The sequence below is a fragment of the Prionailurus viverrinus genome, chromosome D1, assembly GCF_022837055.1.
Source record: "Prionailurus viverrinus isolate Anna chromosome D1, UM_Priviv_1.0, whole genome shotgun sequence".
In the NCBI taxonomy this organism is placed as follows: Eukaryota; Metazoa; Chordata; class Mammalia; order Carnivora; family Felidae; genus Prionailurus; species Prionailurus viverrinus.
In genome coordinates, this window is record NC_062570.1 from 105,009,531 (window position 1) to 105,028,753 (window position 19,223).

The following is a 19,223-nucleotide window of genomic DNA, read 5'->3' on the forward strand; positions in this document are numbered from 1 at the left end:
TTCGGAGGGTGGGCTCTGGGAACATTCTGGCTAATAAAACACATCCTTGCCAGGTCCTCCTCTCCCTCAATCACATGGTCACCTTGCTGTCGCCTCCTGTTATTCATGCATCCACTGAGCAACACAGCATCGCCACCGTACAAATTGAGAAATGAGCCAAAGCCCACGGTGTGGGGTGAGCAGGTCCGTGACGTCTCCCGCCGATCTCTCCAAGAGACTCTACCTAACGGCTCCTTCTCCATGGTTGTATGGAAAAATGAGGTGGTCTGGAAGAATGGCTCGACCCACACATTTTACAATGATACTGCAAGATCATTAATGTTAGCCACTCATAATAACCAGAACAGTTAACAATGAAGGTATATATCGGTAAAAGCCACTAGAGCGGTCCGGGCACTGTGCTAACTGTTTTAGGTGTGTTACTCATTGAACCTCACAAAAAGTCTAAGAGGTGAATGTTACTGTTATATTCATTTCATGGGCCAGGGAGCTGAAGTCAAGAGAGGGTAAGTAAAGTGCCCCCGGTGACAAAGCCCACAATGTCAGAGCCATGACAGCAACAGGCGGCCTGGCTCCAGAGTCCAGGGTTTTGATCCCTACACCCACGTACCAACATCCCTTAAACTCTTGGTCTCAGAACCCCTTTACACTCAAAACAATTATTCAAGACCCATCACACATAATACAAGTAACATTTTATTAACACAACATTTTATTAACTTGACATTTTTTCCAAAAGAAAAAAGAAAATTAGTGTGGAGAGTGGTGCTGTTACATAGTTTTACAAATCCTCTTTTTTTTTTTTTAGGTTACTTAACATTATTTTATTTTTATTTTTTAAAGGTATAGTTTATATACCAAAAAAATGCACACGTTTCATGTATACGTATTCCCTGATGCCATCCCCATACCCAAGGTACTCAGCATATCCATCACCTCTAAAAATGTTCCTGTGCTCTTTTGAGGGGTTATTTGTTTTTTGTTTGTTTTTTGGCAAGAACACTTAATGTGAGGTCTATTCTCTTCACATATTTTAAAGTGTACAATTCTGTATTAGTAACTAAGTACTCTGTTGCACAGATCTCTAGAACTTACTCATCTTGAATAACAAAAACTTTATACCCATTGAGAATCAAATGCCCATTTAACTTTACTGCACATTCAAATCACCCGAGCAACTTTTATAAACGCCCCCCCCCTTAATGCACCACCCCACCCCATGGCAATCAAATAAGAATGTGGTGAGAGCTGGGCATCAATAATTTGTAAAGATTTCCAGGTGGTTCCAGTGCAGAGCTTCTCTCTAGCTTAATGGAAGGCAACTGGATTCTGGTAACTGCTTTCGCAGCCCGTCTGATGTGATGGCTCATGTTCTGCGGCCTGTGGAGAGACCGCTCTAAACTTGTGGAAAGGGGAACTAAGGTCTCAGTATTATTATGAAAGCGATCTTGAGGTCACAGACCCCCTGAAAGAGAAGAGCCTCAAGGACGCCGGGAGATTCCCAGGCTGCATGCAGAGACGGCCGCCTTACACTGCATTTCCTTCCGCTGACACTATCCGCCAAGTACTGGGGATCTTCCCTCTGTCTTTCCACCTGTCAGGACAGCCCTCTGAGGGAGCTATGTGGAGCCTGCCCCTTACGCATGCGAACTGAAGCTCAAAGCGGTTGAGTTTTCTGAGACTACAAAAGGGAGTAGGATTTAGAACCAGGATTTGAATCAAGACGCCAAACTCCAAATCTCATCATCCTATGCTGCTTTTGGCGCAGAAAACGTTTAGCATATGCAAAGAAATACACTATCAGGTTTTCGTTTCTGCCATAAACTGGAAGGAGAAAGGCCTATGCACACGTGTGACGGTAGGAGACGGGCGAGCAAGATTCTGATGAAAAATAGTCATTTTATTTACTTAAAATATCTATTTCCAGTGGAGTCCCGTTCTGATGAAAACTACGTGGCAGCCAAGTAAGGCTGAGATGTGTGGATATATGAGATCTATTTAAGGGTGGGAACACCATCGCCTAATGGTAAGGGCTTTTAAGTCAGATCCAGGTCTCAGTGTTAGTTTTGCCATTTAAAGCTTAAGGACTTGAACAAGTTACTTAACCTTTGTGAGCTTTGAATTCCTAGGCTAAAATGCAACAGTAATAGCTACCTAATGGGGTTGCCGTGAGCTTTAAATGAAATGTGAACTAATTTAACCAGAGCCTAGAACTTAAAAATCACGTCGTAAACGGCAGGATTTCTTTCAAATTTGTAATTGAGGGTTTCTTGCTTTCTCAACATCACATTTCATCACTTATGTGACTCGAGGCCAGTTTTCCTCATTTCCTGAATGTTCATCTCCACAATCCTAAAACAGAATCAATACTACAGGTGTTATACGGACAGTGCTTGGCATATAAGTAGGTGCTCAACTAGTAGTATTTGCCTGTTAAAAATATAAAGTAGTTTCTCGGATCAAAAGGAAGACCTCACAAACTCCAAAGCTCTTATGCATTTGAATTTACGTTTTCCTTTGGTATCAGTGATTTACAAACACAACAGTGACATTTTCCAAGTCATAACCAAGATCTATTTGCAGTAAGATCTTTAGTTTCGCCTCTCAGGAACCCTGCTTCTCCCTTACCAATTCTCTGAAACCGAAACCCTCCAACACCAGATAATTCGGGGTCCCCGATGCCTTGCTGAGCAGCACCTTGTCTTGGGGAACACACCATAATATTACCTCCTGATACTGGAGAGAGCATTGTGATAATCATCTGGAGGGGGAGAAAGAACCAAAACAGAACCACAATCTCTCAACAATCAGAAAAACTGGCCCTGCTTTCAAGGGACGTGTAATAAGGCTGACTGAGTGAGGCAAGGACAGATATCATTGTGCTGTAGAATGTAGTTTTCATAGGAGAGGCAAAATGTCCCAAGGATTAAAAAAAAAAAAAAAGTAGGAGTGTTAGGAGGTGGGGGGATAAAAGGAAGGTAAACTGAACTAAATTAAAGTTTAGTTAATAAACTTGTGTGTAGACTTTAAGAGAGAGACCATCATCAGGAAGCAAGAAAGCCACTAGGTAATGACAGGAGGTTGCATTCAGAGGGGGAGAGATTTTAAATGGGTGGCAGACCCAATATCCTCAAACATTACAGAGAGAAAAAAAATTATAGAGCAAGTGCTACCGACAAATCCAAACTGTGATGGGGATGTCGACACACTCAAGCACTGAAAGGTCAATCAATCCAAACCAGCAAGGGTAAAGTGAAAGTTTGTTTGTTTATGCAGAATCAAACTCAAGTTTATTCAAATTAAAATTTATTCAAACTTCAAATTCAAGTTTATTTATCATAGAGCCACCTAACTGATCTCACCGGCCACCAAGAACAGGGTAGCAAACACTCTAAGCCAGACGTGGGCAGAACAGGGCCGACACGAGAAAAGGATGTGGAATTCAGGTTGTGCAAACCCAGTCCGAGCCTCACTGATGCCATACGTGAGCAAGCCCGGACCCCGTTTCCATGCTCACCGAAATGAAGGTGCGCTCCAGTGACCACCCACCGTCCTGGACTCCAGCCTCACGCCTCCCCATCATCCACAACTCCGATGTCACGTTAATGATCATCCCCGGCACCGACCGTTCAAGCAGTTCAGCGGATCCTCAGACCCACAACCAGAATCTGGGATGGATGGTGGAGCTTATGGTCCCGCTTTCCTTCTACGAAATTTATGGGAGGTGACTGCGTGCCTTTCACGTGTGGCCACTGATGACAGCAAGTCCTCTATTCAAATGGTAGCCCGTTCCACTGACGACCTGCTTCAGTGGTGGGGAGGTGTCGTTTGTTTTTATGTTGCACCCAGACCAGCCACTCCAGAACGATTACCGCCCATTGCTTATGACCCTCCAGTCCGAACCATCTTAAAGAATAGAGAGTGAGGGGTGCCTGGGTGGCGCAGTCGGTTAAGCGTCCGACTTCAGCCAGGTCACGATCTCGCGGTCTGTGAGTTCGAGCCCCGCGTCGGGCTCTGGGCTGATGGCTCGGAGCCTGGAGCCTGTTTCCGATTCTGTGTCTCCCTCTCTCTCTGCCCCTCCCCCGTTCATGCTGTCTCTCTCTGTCCCAAAAATAAATAAAAAACGTTGAGAAAAAAAAAATTAAAAAAAAAAAAGAATAGAGAGTGAGAAGGAGAAATAGAGAAGAGAGGAGGGAGGGAGGAGGAGAGGGAGGAGAACAGAGAGAGGGACAGAGGGAGGGAGAGATGGAGGGAAGATAGGAATTAACTCAGATTTGGCAGGAGTGCGGCCTTCTTTCATCACTAGATGAAGGCAAACAATTGCTTAGTTACAGCCCTGACTCCCTAATAAGATAAAGTGATGTACAAGGAAACTAAAAAGCAATAAAAAAAAAAAAATCCAACAACGTGAACATAGGGGTTGTATGGGTGGAGGCAAGGAGTACGAAACCTTTGGGCAAAAATTCCTTTCCCAAATGTTCACACTTTCCTGACCGCCGGCTTCTTCCATCCCTCACTTGATCTACCCCTAGCACAGCTCCAGGCCAGACTGAAGAGAGAGGCGACGCAAGAGAACCAGAAAGATGGTGGGAAAAGTGAGTCTGTAGGTAAAAGTGCTACTTGAGTTTGTATCCCCAAACACGCAACTCTTGCCTCAAGCTTCTGGGTCTGTGCTCTACAATACCAAAGTATACTTTTTAGGCCATTTCTAGTAAATCCCACACGAGACATACGTGGTCCCACGAGGACCCTAAGCGCGGGCAAATGTGGACAACAGTTGCAGAGGGATACCTGCAATACTCCCGAGCAACCGGGCTTACTGATTCCTGAATCTCTCTGCTTGGATGACTTCTTCCCACCCACTCACTCCTAAAAGTGAAGTAAAAAGGTAAAAGTCCTAGCAGCCCATCTGTAGAGAGTTTCTAGAGCCCTTCTTGCCCTTGGGGACCCACCGTCCACACCTGCTTACAGGGTGGGGGCTGCAAAGTTCTTCTAATTAGGGGAGCGTAAAGTACGCCAGGCAGTCCCCTGGGATCCTTTTCGAGAAGTGAAACCTCGTGGTAAGGCAGAAACTTTTTTGTATATCCTTTGGCTCTGGCATGTGTGCATTAAACCAAAGTGATTGGGGCAAAGGCCAAGGTAGCAGAAGCCACTGATTTCCTGTCACCTGGTATCTATCAGAGGCCCCAGGCCTGCCCTATGTCACTCACCTCCTGTGTACGTGGGACACCAGCAGTGGAAGTGAACTCGGCAGCCAGCATCCGAGTCAGCCTTGAGACCTAAGGCCTCAGACACTCAGGTAAGCAACCAGTTTGCTTTGTTTAAGCGACTAACAAGGGGGCGTCCGGGGGGCTCCGTCGGTTAAACGTCTAACTCTTGATTTCGGCTTCGGTCATGAGCTCACGGTTTGTGGGCTCCAGCCCCGCATTGGACTCTGCGCTGGCGGTGTGGAGACTGCTCGGGGTTCTCTCTCTCTGCCCCTCCTGCACACTCTCTTTGTCTCAAAATAAATAAAAACTTAAAAAAAAAAAAGACTAAAAGAGAGTGATGCGTAAAGCATAGGATGGTTTTGGAGACTCGAGTTTCTCGGCTTTCACCCTAGGGCTTCCCCGGTAGGGTTTTCTGACAGTGTCACAAGTTGAGGAGGGGTACCAGGCTTTGCTGCCCACCCGCTTTCTGAACCACTCCCTCCCTCAAGAAAGATGCTGGCCAGTGAACTGGGTGTCCCGAACAAAAGTAGCAGACTGTAGCACGTAGGCGAGAGCGTGGTTACCAATCTGCTGGGCTCCAACCGGAGCTCCACCGCCTATAAGGTATCTACAGTGGTTCACTTCCACTGCTGGTGTCCCACGTACACAGGAGGTGAGTGACACAGGGCAGGCCTGGGGCCTCTGATAGATACAGGCAAGTCACCAAACCTCTACATCCCTGGTTTTACTCACCCACAAGATGGGGGTGACGGTTAACACCCACTGCTTTACATAAGATTAAATGAGCTAAAATCCTAAGGTTTTTAGAACCACCTGGCACTGAAGAAGAAAATAATCAGCTGTGGTTATAATGAAAATATTTCCATTTCTCTTGCTTTTAATGATTTGGTCTCCAAAGATATGCTGCTAAATGTGAATATCCCAAATGTTGTTAAACCTCGCAGGCTAACATGTTCTGGAGGGGACTGGAGGACGGGGGGGAGGGGGGAGACATGAAACGGAGCGTCAGATCCTGCCTCAAATCCATCACAGAAGCCTGCAGTGAGAGTGGGCACTGCAGATGAGGAAGATCTAATGAAGGGCAACAAAGATGAGCTTTAGCCATGTCATAATTGTTTCCTGAACCAGTATATAATGTGACCACCTTTCCCTGTTTTCCACAAAATGGCCTGATGTCACTGATCATCAGGTGAGGTGAAATGACCACCTTTTGGTCCAACATCCTGCGCGCTCGCGTGGGAATCTTCGCTGAGGAAGTCGTTCGGTTTAACATCTATCGAGCTCGTAGTACATGGAAAGCAGGTTCTCCACGTAACCCTAGCAGGACAGCCCTTGGGGAACATACTCCCAGTTAGAGGAGAAAACAGCTGAGGACAAGTAAGGGATACAGAGAGCTGGGGCCTTTGAAGGAGTCCGTGCCGGGAACAGTCCCAAGGATGTGAATGTCTAATGGGGAGACCGCGAAGGGGGCAGGAGGGGAGCATTTCAAAGCGGAGAGGGAAGAGAGAGGAAGATACCTCCAGACCAGCGGTCCAGCGGGGAGCGGTGCGGTGTGGCTTCCGAATGGGACGCCGAGATGCTCCGTGAAGGCCATGGGGTGGGGGGGCCAGGCGCAGGTTTTCCCAGGAGGCCAAGACAGACTAGACAAAGAGCTGAAGCTCAGGTCGAGCAGGACTTAAAGCAGTGATTCGGGGCCTGCTCTAGCCGCCCCTATGGAGGATGGATTAGACGAGAGCAAGACTGAAGGCAGAAGAGTACGATTTTTGTGCTCAACCAGCGGAGGAAATGAGAAACTCAGGGGGTGACACTGGAGGTAGAAAATGGTCCGCATGCAAGAGAAGACACCTTACAGAGGAAGAAGCAGCAGGACTTGGGCCCTGAAGGGGCTGGAGAGAACCGCGGCTCCAGCTCTTGGCCAGGGGGACAGAAATAAAGCCATCTGAGTGCTCACGCCTGAGGAAAGGCCGCTGACTCTGCAGGGCAGTCCTTGCACAAAGTGGCCTCAGCCCAGCGGCTCTGCCCACCTGCTGCGAGGCCCCCAGAGGGGACGGGTAGGGAAGAAGTGGAGGAACAGAGTGGAGGGGCTCTGAAGACGCCGGGGATGACAGAGGGGGGCCTGGGCAGTGGCTGCTGGATGAAAGGAAGGGGCTTTGGGAATGGGGACGCTGCGGTACATCTCAGCAGCGGTACATCTGCTGCGGTACATCTCAGTCCTACAAAAGACACAGTTATCCTCTGAGAGTTTACCATATCATAAATTGCAAATTCTCCCACGTTCTCAGACAGTACTTTGAGTAGCGAGGTCACAGACGTGGCAGGCCCCAGAGCTGGGACTAGCACTTTCTGTGGCACGCGAGTGCACACGGACTGAAGACACAAGACCCACTTGCCCTGAGGGGCTGCCGTCCTGGAGGAAGGAGGGGGGCTGGAGAGGGGCTGAGGAGCCCAGGCAGAGGGAATGGAAGTAAGAACATTCCTCCTCAGAGCTCAGCGCACAGGACCAGAAAGGGCAGAAACACAGAACTATTTTGAGTGGCAGGGGAGGAAGTGGAGGTAACGAAAGCTAGGCAGCTTTGAACTTCTCATTAAGTGATGTAATTACTGGACCTAAACAGTCATTATTCAAACCCAAACCTATACAGGCTGTGAGACTGTCCTGCAGTGGATGCACCCAGAAACAGTGGTGCCTTTGAAAAACCAGAAGCGATTTGCAGAAGTCGCTGTAATAGAGTGAGGCAGTGTCAGACAAACCGAGCCCTGAGGGTGATATAGTTTAGTGAGCACAAAATCCTGCTGTTACCACATTTTGGCCAATGTGCTCAGTCACCCCTACGGATGTACAAACCGGGCTTTGAGCAGAGCTGTGTGCTGGGCACCGTTTTAAATTCACCGTGAACAATTAAGAAACAACCACAGGGCAAAGCTGCGGGAATCTACAATATCCTTGGGAGTATGTGGTCTAACTTTACGTATTCCCATACAATGAAAATTTTCACTTCCTGGTCGACAATGCCCTGGCATCGAAATATGTACAGATTTTAGAAGGCTTATTTCCATACAAAATGATGGGTATGTTTGTGTTTATAAACTATTTTACGGTAATATGTGTTGAAGCCTTCAGAGGAGTACGGTTGCCATAATGAGACATCATTTTTTTAAGTTTATTTATTTATTTTGGGAGAGACAGAGAGTACAAATGGGAGAAGGGCAGAGAGCGAAGGGGGGAAAGACAGAGGTTCCGCAGCAGGCTCCACACTGACAGCAGAGAACCCGATGAGGGGCTTGAACTCACGAACTGTGAGATGATGACCTGAGCTGAAGTCAGACGCTTAACCGACTGAGCCACCCAGGCACATTTTTACCAGTGAAATAAAATATTTCCCCCCAGTGGTCATTACTGCCATTAGCCATTACAGATACAGCCGCAGCAGAACTTGCTTACGTTAAGAGGTTTATCTCACCAGTAACAGTGACACAGCCTCGGGCAGCTGAAAAATAAGGAGAAATTCAAACCACACTAGCCCCATCATTTCCTTCTGTCCAGATAATTGATGACCTTTGCTCTTTAAGTTGTCCTCGCTAAAATGAGCCCCCTGGAGAGGAATGTGGTGACTCCCAGCCCATTCCCTTCCTACAAATGGGGAAACGAACCAACCCCTCTGCACCTGCATTTCCACACCTGCAAAAAAAGACAAGATGCCTTCTGGGTAAGACAGGTGTTGGGCAACCTGGAACTAGATGTGCGGTAACCCCGGCACATAGAGGATGCTCCATAAACAACTACACGACATGGTCTGGCTGTGGGGCCGCAGAGAGAGCACCGGCCTCAGAGCCGCGGTGACTGCCTTCTGGTCGGCTCTGTCACCAGGTGCGAGGTCTGTGACGAGGCGCGGCCCATCCCTGGGCCACAGTTTCCTCATTTATCAAATGCCCACAATGGTTTCTGAGCTTCTGACCAGCTCCCAAAGTTCTGCCTGCTGGCCAGAATCAATCTGGAGGCTCCTTAGAGGCCTACCTTAGTACACTCCTTTTTGTCAGTCATCTTGTTGGGTGTGGTTTGTGGTGCAAAGCACCGAGACCTCCAAGACCGCATGACATCTGGTAATCGGCAGGTGGGGTGAAATCAAGTGCAGAACACCCAGCCGAAGTCTCCTCTGTCCTCCTGACAGGGAGTCTGTTTTCAATTGCTTTATAGTAGTCATCCAAACGGCACATCCACCTGAAGTAGGGAGAGGTTCATAAGTGAAAGGCTGAACCCCTGGCCTGCACGGGGGACAAAGCAGCCATAGATGCCTCGTTGGAGAGGTCCAAGCCCTCACTTTCGATCTCCAGCAGTCATGTAACTGGGAACAAGGGACTAACTATTCTGTGCCCTTGCCACCTTTTCTACAAAATGAAAGCAACAGTTCATCCCTTGTCTACTCTGTGAGGCTTCAATGAACTGAGGATGCGAAATCTCTTTGTAACCACACACTGGGTGCAAACGTAAGGCCTGGGTGACTCCCAAGGACCTGTCCTATACCACAGTGCCGGGCTTGGTGTGACTTCAGTACGATAAGCAAGCTGGACAGACAGTCTCTGTCTCCAAGGCTCCTTACGTGACTGACAGCCAACAAGGACGAGACCAAAGGTGCATCTCTAAGGAGAGTTCCAGGGCCCAGGAAAGACCCGATAGAATTCACGTAAGTAGCTGACGCAAACATAAATTCCAAGACGAAGCACAAGATGAAGAAAACTGGGCAGTCTTAAAACATGAGAGCTGGAAGGGGTCTCAGCAATAATCACCATCTAACTTCAGAAATGAATAAAGCATGAATTCTAAGAAGAAACAGCACTTGCTCCTTTCTCCCCATGTAGGAGGCATTTTCACGTCTGAACTTCTTTCTCACAACATGTCTGTGACAGGGACGTTGTTCTCATTTTTCCAATGGGGAAAAATATAGAAACTAATGCCTACTGAGGTAATGATAGTAAAAACAAGAATAGCGACAAAAACAGGCAATAATTATTCAGACATGGGTGCTTTACATACATTTATTTCCTCAGTAATATTAAGAAACTATTCAATCCAGGTACCATTTAGATACTGAACAAGACAGATAAAGTCTCTGCTTTGAAGGAATTTATATTCTAGTGGGAAGAGACTGACCGTAAACAAGCAAGCAGATAATCAAGGTAATTCCCTGCAGTGATATGGGCCACGTACACAAATAAAACGGGTGCTGTGAAAAAGACTGCGCTGTGGACCGAGGATTTGGGGAAGGCTTTTCTGAGAGGCTGACATTTGAGATATACCTAAATGAAGACACCAGCCACACACAGCTCATCAGTCCATTTGAGTCTTACAGAAACCCTATACCATAAGACAAGAATTATTATTCCCATCTTACAGCTGAAAAGCATAAGGCCCAGAGTTTAAAGAATTTTCCTGTAGTTTCACTGCAAATAGAATTTGATTTAAACCTAGGCAACCCGTGTCAGGAGGCCACAGTCTTACATACAACCTCTGAGAACCTCCTTAAAGTGATTACTCAAGGTTGCAGAGTTGGTGGTAAAGGAAGACTAGAATCGGCCTCTGCTGACTAAGGACGGTCCTCATCTGACTCTCCCTCTCTCTCTCTTTTTAACATTTTTAATGTTAAAGAGACATTATGTTAAATTTAATGTTTTAAAATGTTTTAAATTTAATGTTATGTTAAATTTAATGTTAAAGAGAGACAGAGACAGAGCACGAGTGGGGGAGGGGCAGAGAGGGGCTCGAACTCGTGAACCGCGAGATCATGACCTGAGCCGAAGCCAGACACTTATCTCTCATGATGCCTCTGGCCCATCACAATGGACAAAGGCAGAGAAGCAAAAGGACAAGGAAAAGTCAATACAAAATACACTTTCCAATATGAGAGCGTAAGAAAAGCATTCAGGGATGAGAAACAAGCAGGACATGTGGACACATGAGCATGGTGTTCTCTTCCATGATAAAGTATGCCCCAAACATTGTTGTCAAGAATACCGGCAGGATTTCCAGGGGCCCTATGTCCTTGCCTGAGATGCTAGAACATAGTAGTAGGCTTTGCCTCAGACCCAAAGCCACTGGGAAAAGTCCATGTCTATCCTCAACGACACTCACGGAGAGAATAAAGGGAAAAGTATGCCAATGCATGAGACAAAAGACCGCTGAAAATCCTATTCTCTCTCCCCCCCCCCCCGTTTTATTATTTATTTTTAGGAGTTCTGAGGGTGAAATGGCAACACCCAGAAATTCAATGAGTGGAACTCTCCCAGAAGATGCTATGAAAGGTCCGACTGCCATGAATCCTGTTCAAAAAATAATTCCCAAAAAGATGCCTTCAGTGGTGGGCCCTACACAAAACTTCTTCATGAAGGAATCTAAGCCACTGGGGGTAAGTCAACTGTGCTCCGTTCCATATCGGCGAGACTCTCTGGCCTAGACAAGCAGAGGCTATAGGCCAGGTACAGGATGCAATCCAACGTGAGGTGTCCTTTATGTCGGACACAGCGTGCCAAATCAGGGATGTACAGAGAAGTTGTCACGGTGATCTTATGTCTCCTTTTGATTTTGCGGTCTGGATATTTAGGGGTCTCCCATCCCAGTTTGTCACCAGCATCCCAGACATATCTGTCTTGGAAATGCCCCAGGTGGTGAGGAAAGCGGATCACAACAAGACAAAGATCTTGGCACCTTCCCCACTTCCTTTAGGCGTTTTACACAGCCCCGGGTCCGGAATCAGGGTTTCCAGCCTTTGCTTTCTGACTTGATGATGACTTGAGTTCCTCATCAGACCCCTAATTCTCTCTCCAGGCTGTCCAGATTATGAACGGGCTCTTCCACATGGCCCTAGGTGGCCTCCTGATGATCCACATGGAGGTCTATGCACCCATCTGTATGACTGTGTGGTACCCTCTCTGGGGAGGTATTATGGTGAGTAACAACTAACAGCCCTCTGGGCAGTGATGCAGACAAAAAGGTTTAAAAGCTCCACAATAGCATGCTAGATTATTTCTGTGATGAGGCAAGTATGTGGCTGAGAAATAGGTTATGAGGCGACAATAATTTAGTGGAAGGAGAGGTTGACGGAACCGAGTATGAATCTCCCTGAGTCAGTGGTCACACTTCATGTAAATTCAGAAAGAGGTGCCCTGCATGGATCTACACAGAGAAGGAAGACTGTTCAAAGCAGGACTCTCCAAAGTCAACGTGGAGAGGGGTGAGAAGGGCACTAAACATTCAGACTGTGCGGCGGGGTGTTTCCGGAAGCAGGAAGGAGCAGGCGCATCCCATTTCCTCCCACCTATTCCTTCTTCCTACAATTCTCTTTAGCTACTATCTCAGGTGGTGAAATCAGTCCCATCGCAAATGAATCTCCTTTGGCTGACCAGCAGAGCAGCAATCTGTCATGAGCAATCCTCATGACTGTTTCGTGTACATGTTTTCTAGCCGTGTCTGGGTGTGGTACAGAGGAGTCATGTTTATATCCCCATTAGACTTTCACAGTTACTACCAGAAAGATACGCTCAGGACTGAGATTTTCAAAACAAAGAGAGATTGATGAGAGCAAGTGTCCCCTCCATTTCATAGCTTGAACAAGGAAGATGGGAAATGATCACCATCAATTCCTGTAGCAGCAAACGTTTTAATGGCGTGTGCCCGTGGCACTCAGGCCACCTTGATTCATTCTTCCCTGGCATCACAATCAGTGAAATCACTGTGAACTCCAAAGAGAAATTCCACAAACTTAGAAAAGAGAGAAACTAAAAATAAAGCTTTTAAATTCACAGTGTTAGTATTCGTTGGCACAAAAACTTGTGTTCTGCCTCTGGTCTTACTATATTCCTGGTCGCAGCTCCCCAGTTAGTTGCATAAAAGGCATCAGCTGAATATAGCTGAGCATGCAAAAAGGAGAACTATGACTGCTGAAAAATGAATGAATACTGCAAAAATGGCTGGACAGTTTGGTGAAAGTGGTTGGAAATGTGGATAGCTTTTTAACAACCAGTTCTCCATGTTAAAAGCCATCTCCCTCTCTGCCTCCCTCCCTGTCTGCCTCCTCTCCCATCTATCCCATACCTTCCCCACCCACCACCTCTCTTTTCACAGTATATCATTTCTGGATCACTCCTGGTAGCAGCGGAGAAAAACCCCAGGAAAAGTTTGGCAAGTAATCGTATGTCCTTCTTCCCCACGCATCCGAGAAATGCCTACTTTCTCAGTTGAAAACAAAAACCCTCACACACCTTTGGAATCACAGTAGCACTGAGTTCTCTCTCAACCCCAAAAGGCAAAAGATTCTCTAGAAAGCTGTTGTGATTTTATTCACGAAAAACTTGGAAATGAGGCCTACCTGAATTATGTCCGCGGAAACAGAATTAAAGGCAGACCAAAGAACAGCCACATGCTTATGGTCTTATGAATGTTAAATGTGTGAGACTAACAGGTCTCTTTGAAAGCCGTGTACTTTCTCTCAGACCACCGTTTAGGAAAACTCTAATCAATACCGTGATTAACTCAATCCTCGTTAACTTTGAGCAAGTCAGTTTGCCCCTCCGTACCTCTATAAAATGGTGCTACCATATGGTCATGAGTATGTAATGGAGTAACATACACACAGGTGCTTCAGGGGCTATATAAGGAGCTACAGAGGGTCTTGTCCTATAACCCTCCCAACACACTTACACCCAGGTCATGAGCTTACCAGCAAGTTTCCTCCCCCAAGTTTTTTATACTTACTAACAAGCTATTACTGACTTGTGGCACTTCCAAAGCCAGTGACGGATGGAGTGGATTGAAATGGCTCCTCTCAAGAGGTGGTCTGCGAAACTCAGTTTTTGAATTAAAAAAAATATATTTAGGAAGATCAAGTTGTTTTTATTCTCCAGATACAGCAAGTCCTACTGTCTTGCAATCTGTAGGTCCTACAGCCAGGGATGAACTATATAGGTCTTAAAATAACCATCAATAATCCCATTGATGGGATTATTATGGTACCTGTCACTTATATTTTCCTGGTTTGACCTTCTATCATCCCTGCAGGTAGAACTCATTCTGACACCCTTCACCGGTGCTACCCCGAGGCATCGGACCTAATTATGTTTTGGAAGATGGTAGACTGAGGCTGATTGCAACCCATGTCAATAGGGAGTAGGTGGTGGTGTTCTTGCTACTGTTAGTTTCCACTTGATGGTAGAGACCCAGAGGGCTCTATCTGCGCTTTCCCTCCCTACACCCACTTCATGGTGATGCAAGAACCTCCTTTCCTTTCTTCCCTCTACCTTCTAATGCGGACATATATAAGCTGAAGACTATTTATCTTCACTTAGCCAGTATTTACCGAATGCCACCAGCGTGGTGGTAGGGGCAGTGAAAGGAACTGCAAGGATGCAACATAGAAGAATTTAGGAGTATCCCTAAAATTTTCTCTTGATAAACTGATTGGAGGTGACAGGGTAAAATGAGATGAGGAAGACTGAGGAAGGAAAGGGAATGAGAGATGAAGGTTTTCATTTTACGGTGACAAGGACATTAAAAACCACTGAGAGAAGTGTGGCTTAGGATGATTTGGGTGCAGTGCCTTTATGAATGGGAGGAATGGGATCTGGAATTCCTTCCTACCTTGTATTCTCCAGATGAAATCAAACCCCATTAACATGTCTTTATGTCTCCATTTCAGGTCAAAGGGAAAATGATAATGAACTCACTGAGCCTCTTTGCTGCTATTTCTGGAATGATTCTTTTGATCATGGACATATTTAATATTGCAATTTCCCATTTTTTTAAAATGGAGAATCTGAATCTTCTTAAAAGTCCCAAGCCATATATTGACATCCACACCTGTCAACCAGAGAGTAAGCCCTCTGAGAAAAACTCTCTGTCTATAAAATATTGCGACAGCATACGATCTGTTTTCTTGGTAAGTGTGAGACTGGATTTCTTCTCAGGAAAGAAGTCTGGCATTTTTATTACGAGTGCCAACTCTGGATCCAGACTGGCTACATCTGCTACTTACTGCCTGTCTGGCTTTGGGGCAAGAATTTTAATCACATTCTGCCTCAGTTTCTTCAACTGTAAAATGGGGAAAGTACCAGTACTTACCTCACAGGGCTGTTTTGAGCAGTAAGTTAACATATACAAAAACATTTAGAACTGGTACACAGAAGGTGCTACGTGTTTGTTTCACATTTTTATATTAGTATCGGTTAACATTTATTAGCACGATTAAGGTGAACATTGAAGAAGCACCTAAGTTTTATGAACACCTTTTGCCTCAGTGAGTTTTTAGTGGAGACTCTGAAGGGGAAAAATGCATCTCGCGAGTATAGACAGGTTTCCTTGGTTGTGATACCATAACACCTAAAGCTGGATACAACTTAATTTGGGAGTCACTGATTAATTTTTCCTACATAGAATTGATTCTTCAACTAATTGCTGCTACCTTATTTCCTATCAGCAACATGCATTAACCGTCTGTGAAGGCAGCTGTGCTAAGGGTCGGGGTTATGAAGATAACTAGTAGTGTTTACAGTTGGTCATTACTCACCTATAGAATTCATCTTCTAAAGAACCCATCTTCTACAGAACTGATCTTTTAATCATTTAATTGTAGCCAAGAGTCATTTACTGAGTACCAACCGTATTCTTTAAGCTGTTACCACATTCTTGCCTTCACTTTTTCTGTCGTTCCTCAGAGCATTTTTGCCGTGATGGTGGTCTTTACCTTATTCCAGAAACTTGTGACAGCTGGCATTGTTGAGAATGAATGGAAAAAACTGTGCTCCAAACCTAAAGCTGTGAGTAGTAGCCATCCTGTCCACTAAGCCCCTCTAGGAAATCACGTCTACAAAAACTCATTTCTGGAGACTGTAATCTGACGTAACTTTGAGACTAGGAGCTTCATGAAAAATGGTCTTGGCAGATTTCTGGAAAGCAGAGAATACCAATAATGAGGAAAAAGTGTCTTGAAATTTGAAGCCAGTCTAAAGGTTAGACAGAGGATACAGCCCTGCAGTACGTGTGCTCACGAGCCTTCAGCTCTGCCCCGCTCCAGGCGTCCATCTTGATTTCGTGATCCCACATGTAACGTGCGGAAGCCGGACAGATCGTCCACTTCATTTCCCAGCATTCCCCTCCCCACCCCGCCCCACCGCCACCCTTTCATCAGATCCCACTTCCAAAACTATGGGTCAAAGAGGCTCCACAATTGGGAGATACGAATATCCCCGTGACAGAGCTGCATCAACTGCTTCAGAACCACAGAATGTTAGATTCACGATACAACCGAGAGACTGTCACAAGTCCTTCATTTGGCAGATGAGAAAAACAGGACTAGAGAGAAAATTACCTTCCCAAGGTTATAGGCAATAAAAGGCAAATCAAAACTCGAATCTAAATTCGCCCATTACTGCAGCGTTCTTTCCCAAAATACCGTGTGATCATTCCAGGCAAAGTGGCAAATATCTGCTGATCTTGCAGATGAGCTTTGATGGGTGATTTGGTGAGGATCTGGGCACGTGGGAAATCAGTCCTGGTATCTGGAGGCATATAGGAAAAAGCATAAATGGCACAGAAAACAGGAGGTCTTTGATAGACATTCACAGACACTGCTGACAAATGCACCAAAAGTAAAGGTCTAGAAACGCTTGTTTAATTTTGTATTCCAGGATGTAGTTGTCCTGCTAGCTGCCGAAGAAAAAAAAGAACAGCTAGTTGAAATAACAGAAGAAGCGGTCGAGCTGACTGAAGTATCTTCCCAACCAAAGAATGAAGAAGACATTGAAATCATTCCAGTCCAAGAAGAGGAGGAGGAAACGGAAATGAACTTTCCGGAACCTCCTCAAGACCAGGAACCTTCACCGATAGAAAACGATAGCATTCCTTAAACTATTCTTTTTCTGTCTTCTGTTTCCTTTTCTTAGGCATTAGTGTTCACAGCTTCCAAGAGACGTATTCACCTTCATTTCCTGAGGCCCTCTGCAGGCACCCTCCACATGTCTCTCTGGCCTTCGCACGGAGTGACCACAGCTCACTGGCACTCGCTCGCGCTCGCTCGCTCTCTCACGCAGAGAATCCAGCCATGGCAGGCGACTATGTCGGCACGTTTCCTGTCTGGGGCAGCTTACTGAAATTCAAACAAGGCAGAGCAAGGGCTGCACCTCGGCAGTGCTCACCGGCCTCCTTCCCGGGCGAGGCTTTGCAGTAGCGGTCGGAGTAGAGGTTCCACCTCGTCCCTCTGCAACAGAGAGACTCTGCCCCTGATGAAAAAGATAAACCACTGTGCAGGCCATTCCTACACTTCCTTTAATTCCTTCTACATCTACGTATGTTGTGGGGTCCCTTGTGCACCACTGTCCTAAAGAGAGTAAAAGGTAATGGTAGGGAGGTGAGATAAGGAACTAGTCCAGCTATCTTTCTACGGGGCTGACACTGTGGTACACTCTTCGAGTGCCTACACCCCACCAGGGAACTTCTTAGTGGCCAACACCCAGCTCTTTCTTCGTACAAACAGCGCAGCTTATAAATGGGCATGTCTGTATCTGTCTTAACTTTCCCTAACTCCTGCTCTAGGCTCTTGGTTGCACTGTCTACCTACTTTCAGCCTTTAGGCAAGAGAAGAAAGAATCAAAGAAGATGCCATAATGAGTACCCACATCTTAAATGATAATCAACGGTTGTATTTGTAATTTCCATTTCACAGAGTAGTTTATCAAATAATTACATTTGATCTTCCATCATCAAGAAAAAAAAATCCCTATCCAGATTTTACAAATGATTCAAAGAGGCTAAGTAACTTAAAAATAAGTAAAGGTAATTTGCTAATGGTCACAGCTAGTAATTTTAAGAGACTTCTTTTGTACCCATATCTTCCTACTCTAATCCTAAAATGTTTTAAATAACCAAACAGCCTGTATAAACTACCTGAGCAAAGTCAACAGGTTTTAATAAGCACCTACTCTCTAATTAGCATAAAATAGGTGTTCGGAGAGACACAGAAGAGTCAGAAATCAAGTTTTGCTTCTCAGGGATAAAAAACACAGACATTCACAACATTTGGAAAACTACTCACATCATTAATATATACTTGGTTGTTAGATTACATAATGCAGACACTAAGTACTATGGACATTCTCAAAAAAAGATCATGTTTGAAAATAATGTAATTAGTTACAATGCCAAATCTCAGGCAATAGCTACCCTACTTCTCAATTCCTGTTCATATTCAGAGATACTAGTACCCTACATAGGAAGAATGTTTATAATCTATCAATTACATTTGGGCATTTTCTATATGATAAACCCTGCCAGATTCCGGCAGGTCAACAGTCAAAGCAATTTCCATGCCTTGTGATATTTCTACTTTGTTAGGGACCACCGAGAGATCTTTCCTGTGCTTAGAAAAAAAAAAAAAAGAGATGAAACATCTCTATATGTAAAGTCCTGAAAATTAGCCTTAAATAAATAAAACTATATTTGTGTTCTTGTCTGAAACAGATGATTCCAACACAGTGTTTTCCCAGTCTTCTCTATTCTTGTAACGTCAGACCACAAGGAAGGCTCCTATAGCCTTAAGTTTATATTCACATAATCCCAATACGGGTTTGAACTGTGGGATGTCAGGACATCAACTATGTATATCAGTGTATTCTTTTTTTTTTTAATATTTATTTTTATTTTTGAGAGAGACAGAGAATGTGGGTGGGGGAGGGACAGACAGAGAGAGGGGGACAGAGGATCCGAAGCAGGCCCTGTGCTGACAGCAGCAAGCCCAATGTGGGGCTCAAACTCACAAACTGTGAGATCATGACCTGAGCCAAAGTCCAACGCTCAATGGACTGAGCCACCCAGGTGCCCTCAGGTGTCAGTGTATTCTTACACACATGCATTCCCAAGGAAAGTTTTCACAGAAGATTTAATAATACAATAACTGATTTCTCACACTGAGCACTCCGGAATGTGCCTGAACTAGAGAAAAGGGAAGAGAGCAATGGCAGACCAAGGAAAAA

General features: G+C 45.4%; 1 protein-coding gene across 2 annotated transcripts; it reads left to right on the plus strand.

Moving 5' to 3' along the window:
* The first annotated feature begins 5,112 nt into the window (after positions 1 to 5,112).
* Positions 5,113 to 18,708, plus strand: MS4A1 (membrane spanning 4-domains A1). Of its 2 annotated transcripts, XM_047878416.1 has the most exons (7): positions 5,114 to 5,299; positions 11,437 to 11,611; positions 12,031 to 12,150; positions 13,327 to 13,383; positions 14,897 to 15,136; positions 15,912 to 16,013; positions 16,884 to 18,708. In XM_047878416.1, exons 2-7 carry the CDS (start codon positions 11,453 to 11,455, stop codon positions 17,100 to 17,102), a joined length of 897 nt encoding a protein of 298 aa, XP_047734372.1. In that variant the 5' UTR covers positions 5,114 to 5,299; positions 11,437 to 11,452; the 3' UTR covers positions 17,103 to 18,708. The 2 variants fall into 2 exon arrangements, with proteins under 2 accessions (XP_047734374.1, XP_047734372.1); XM_047878418.1 differs by lacking the exon at positions 13,327 to 13,383 and having other exon boundaries at positions 5,113 to 5,299.
* Positions 18,709 to 19,223: the final 515 nt, after the last annotated feature.

Bases quoted from the DNA above. Each gene is read 5' to 3' on its own strand.
- MS4A1 (XM_047878416.1), top strand. From the start codon at position 11,453: ATGGCAACACCCAGAAATTCAATGAGTGGAACTCTCCCAGAAGATGCT. The intron at 15,137-15,911 runs GTAAGTGTGAGA...GTCGTTCCTCAG, and splicing joins GCATACGATCTGTTTTCTTG to AGCATTTTTGCCGTGATGGT. The intron at 16,014-16,883 runs GTGAGTAGTAGC...TTTGTATTCCAG, and splicing joins TGTGCTCCAAACCTAAAGCT to GATGTAGTTGTCCTGCTAGC.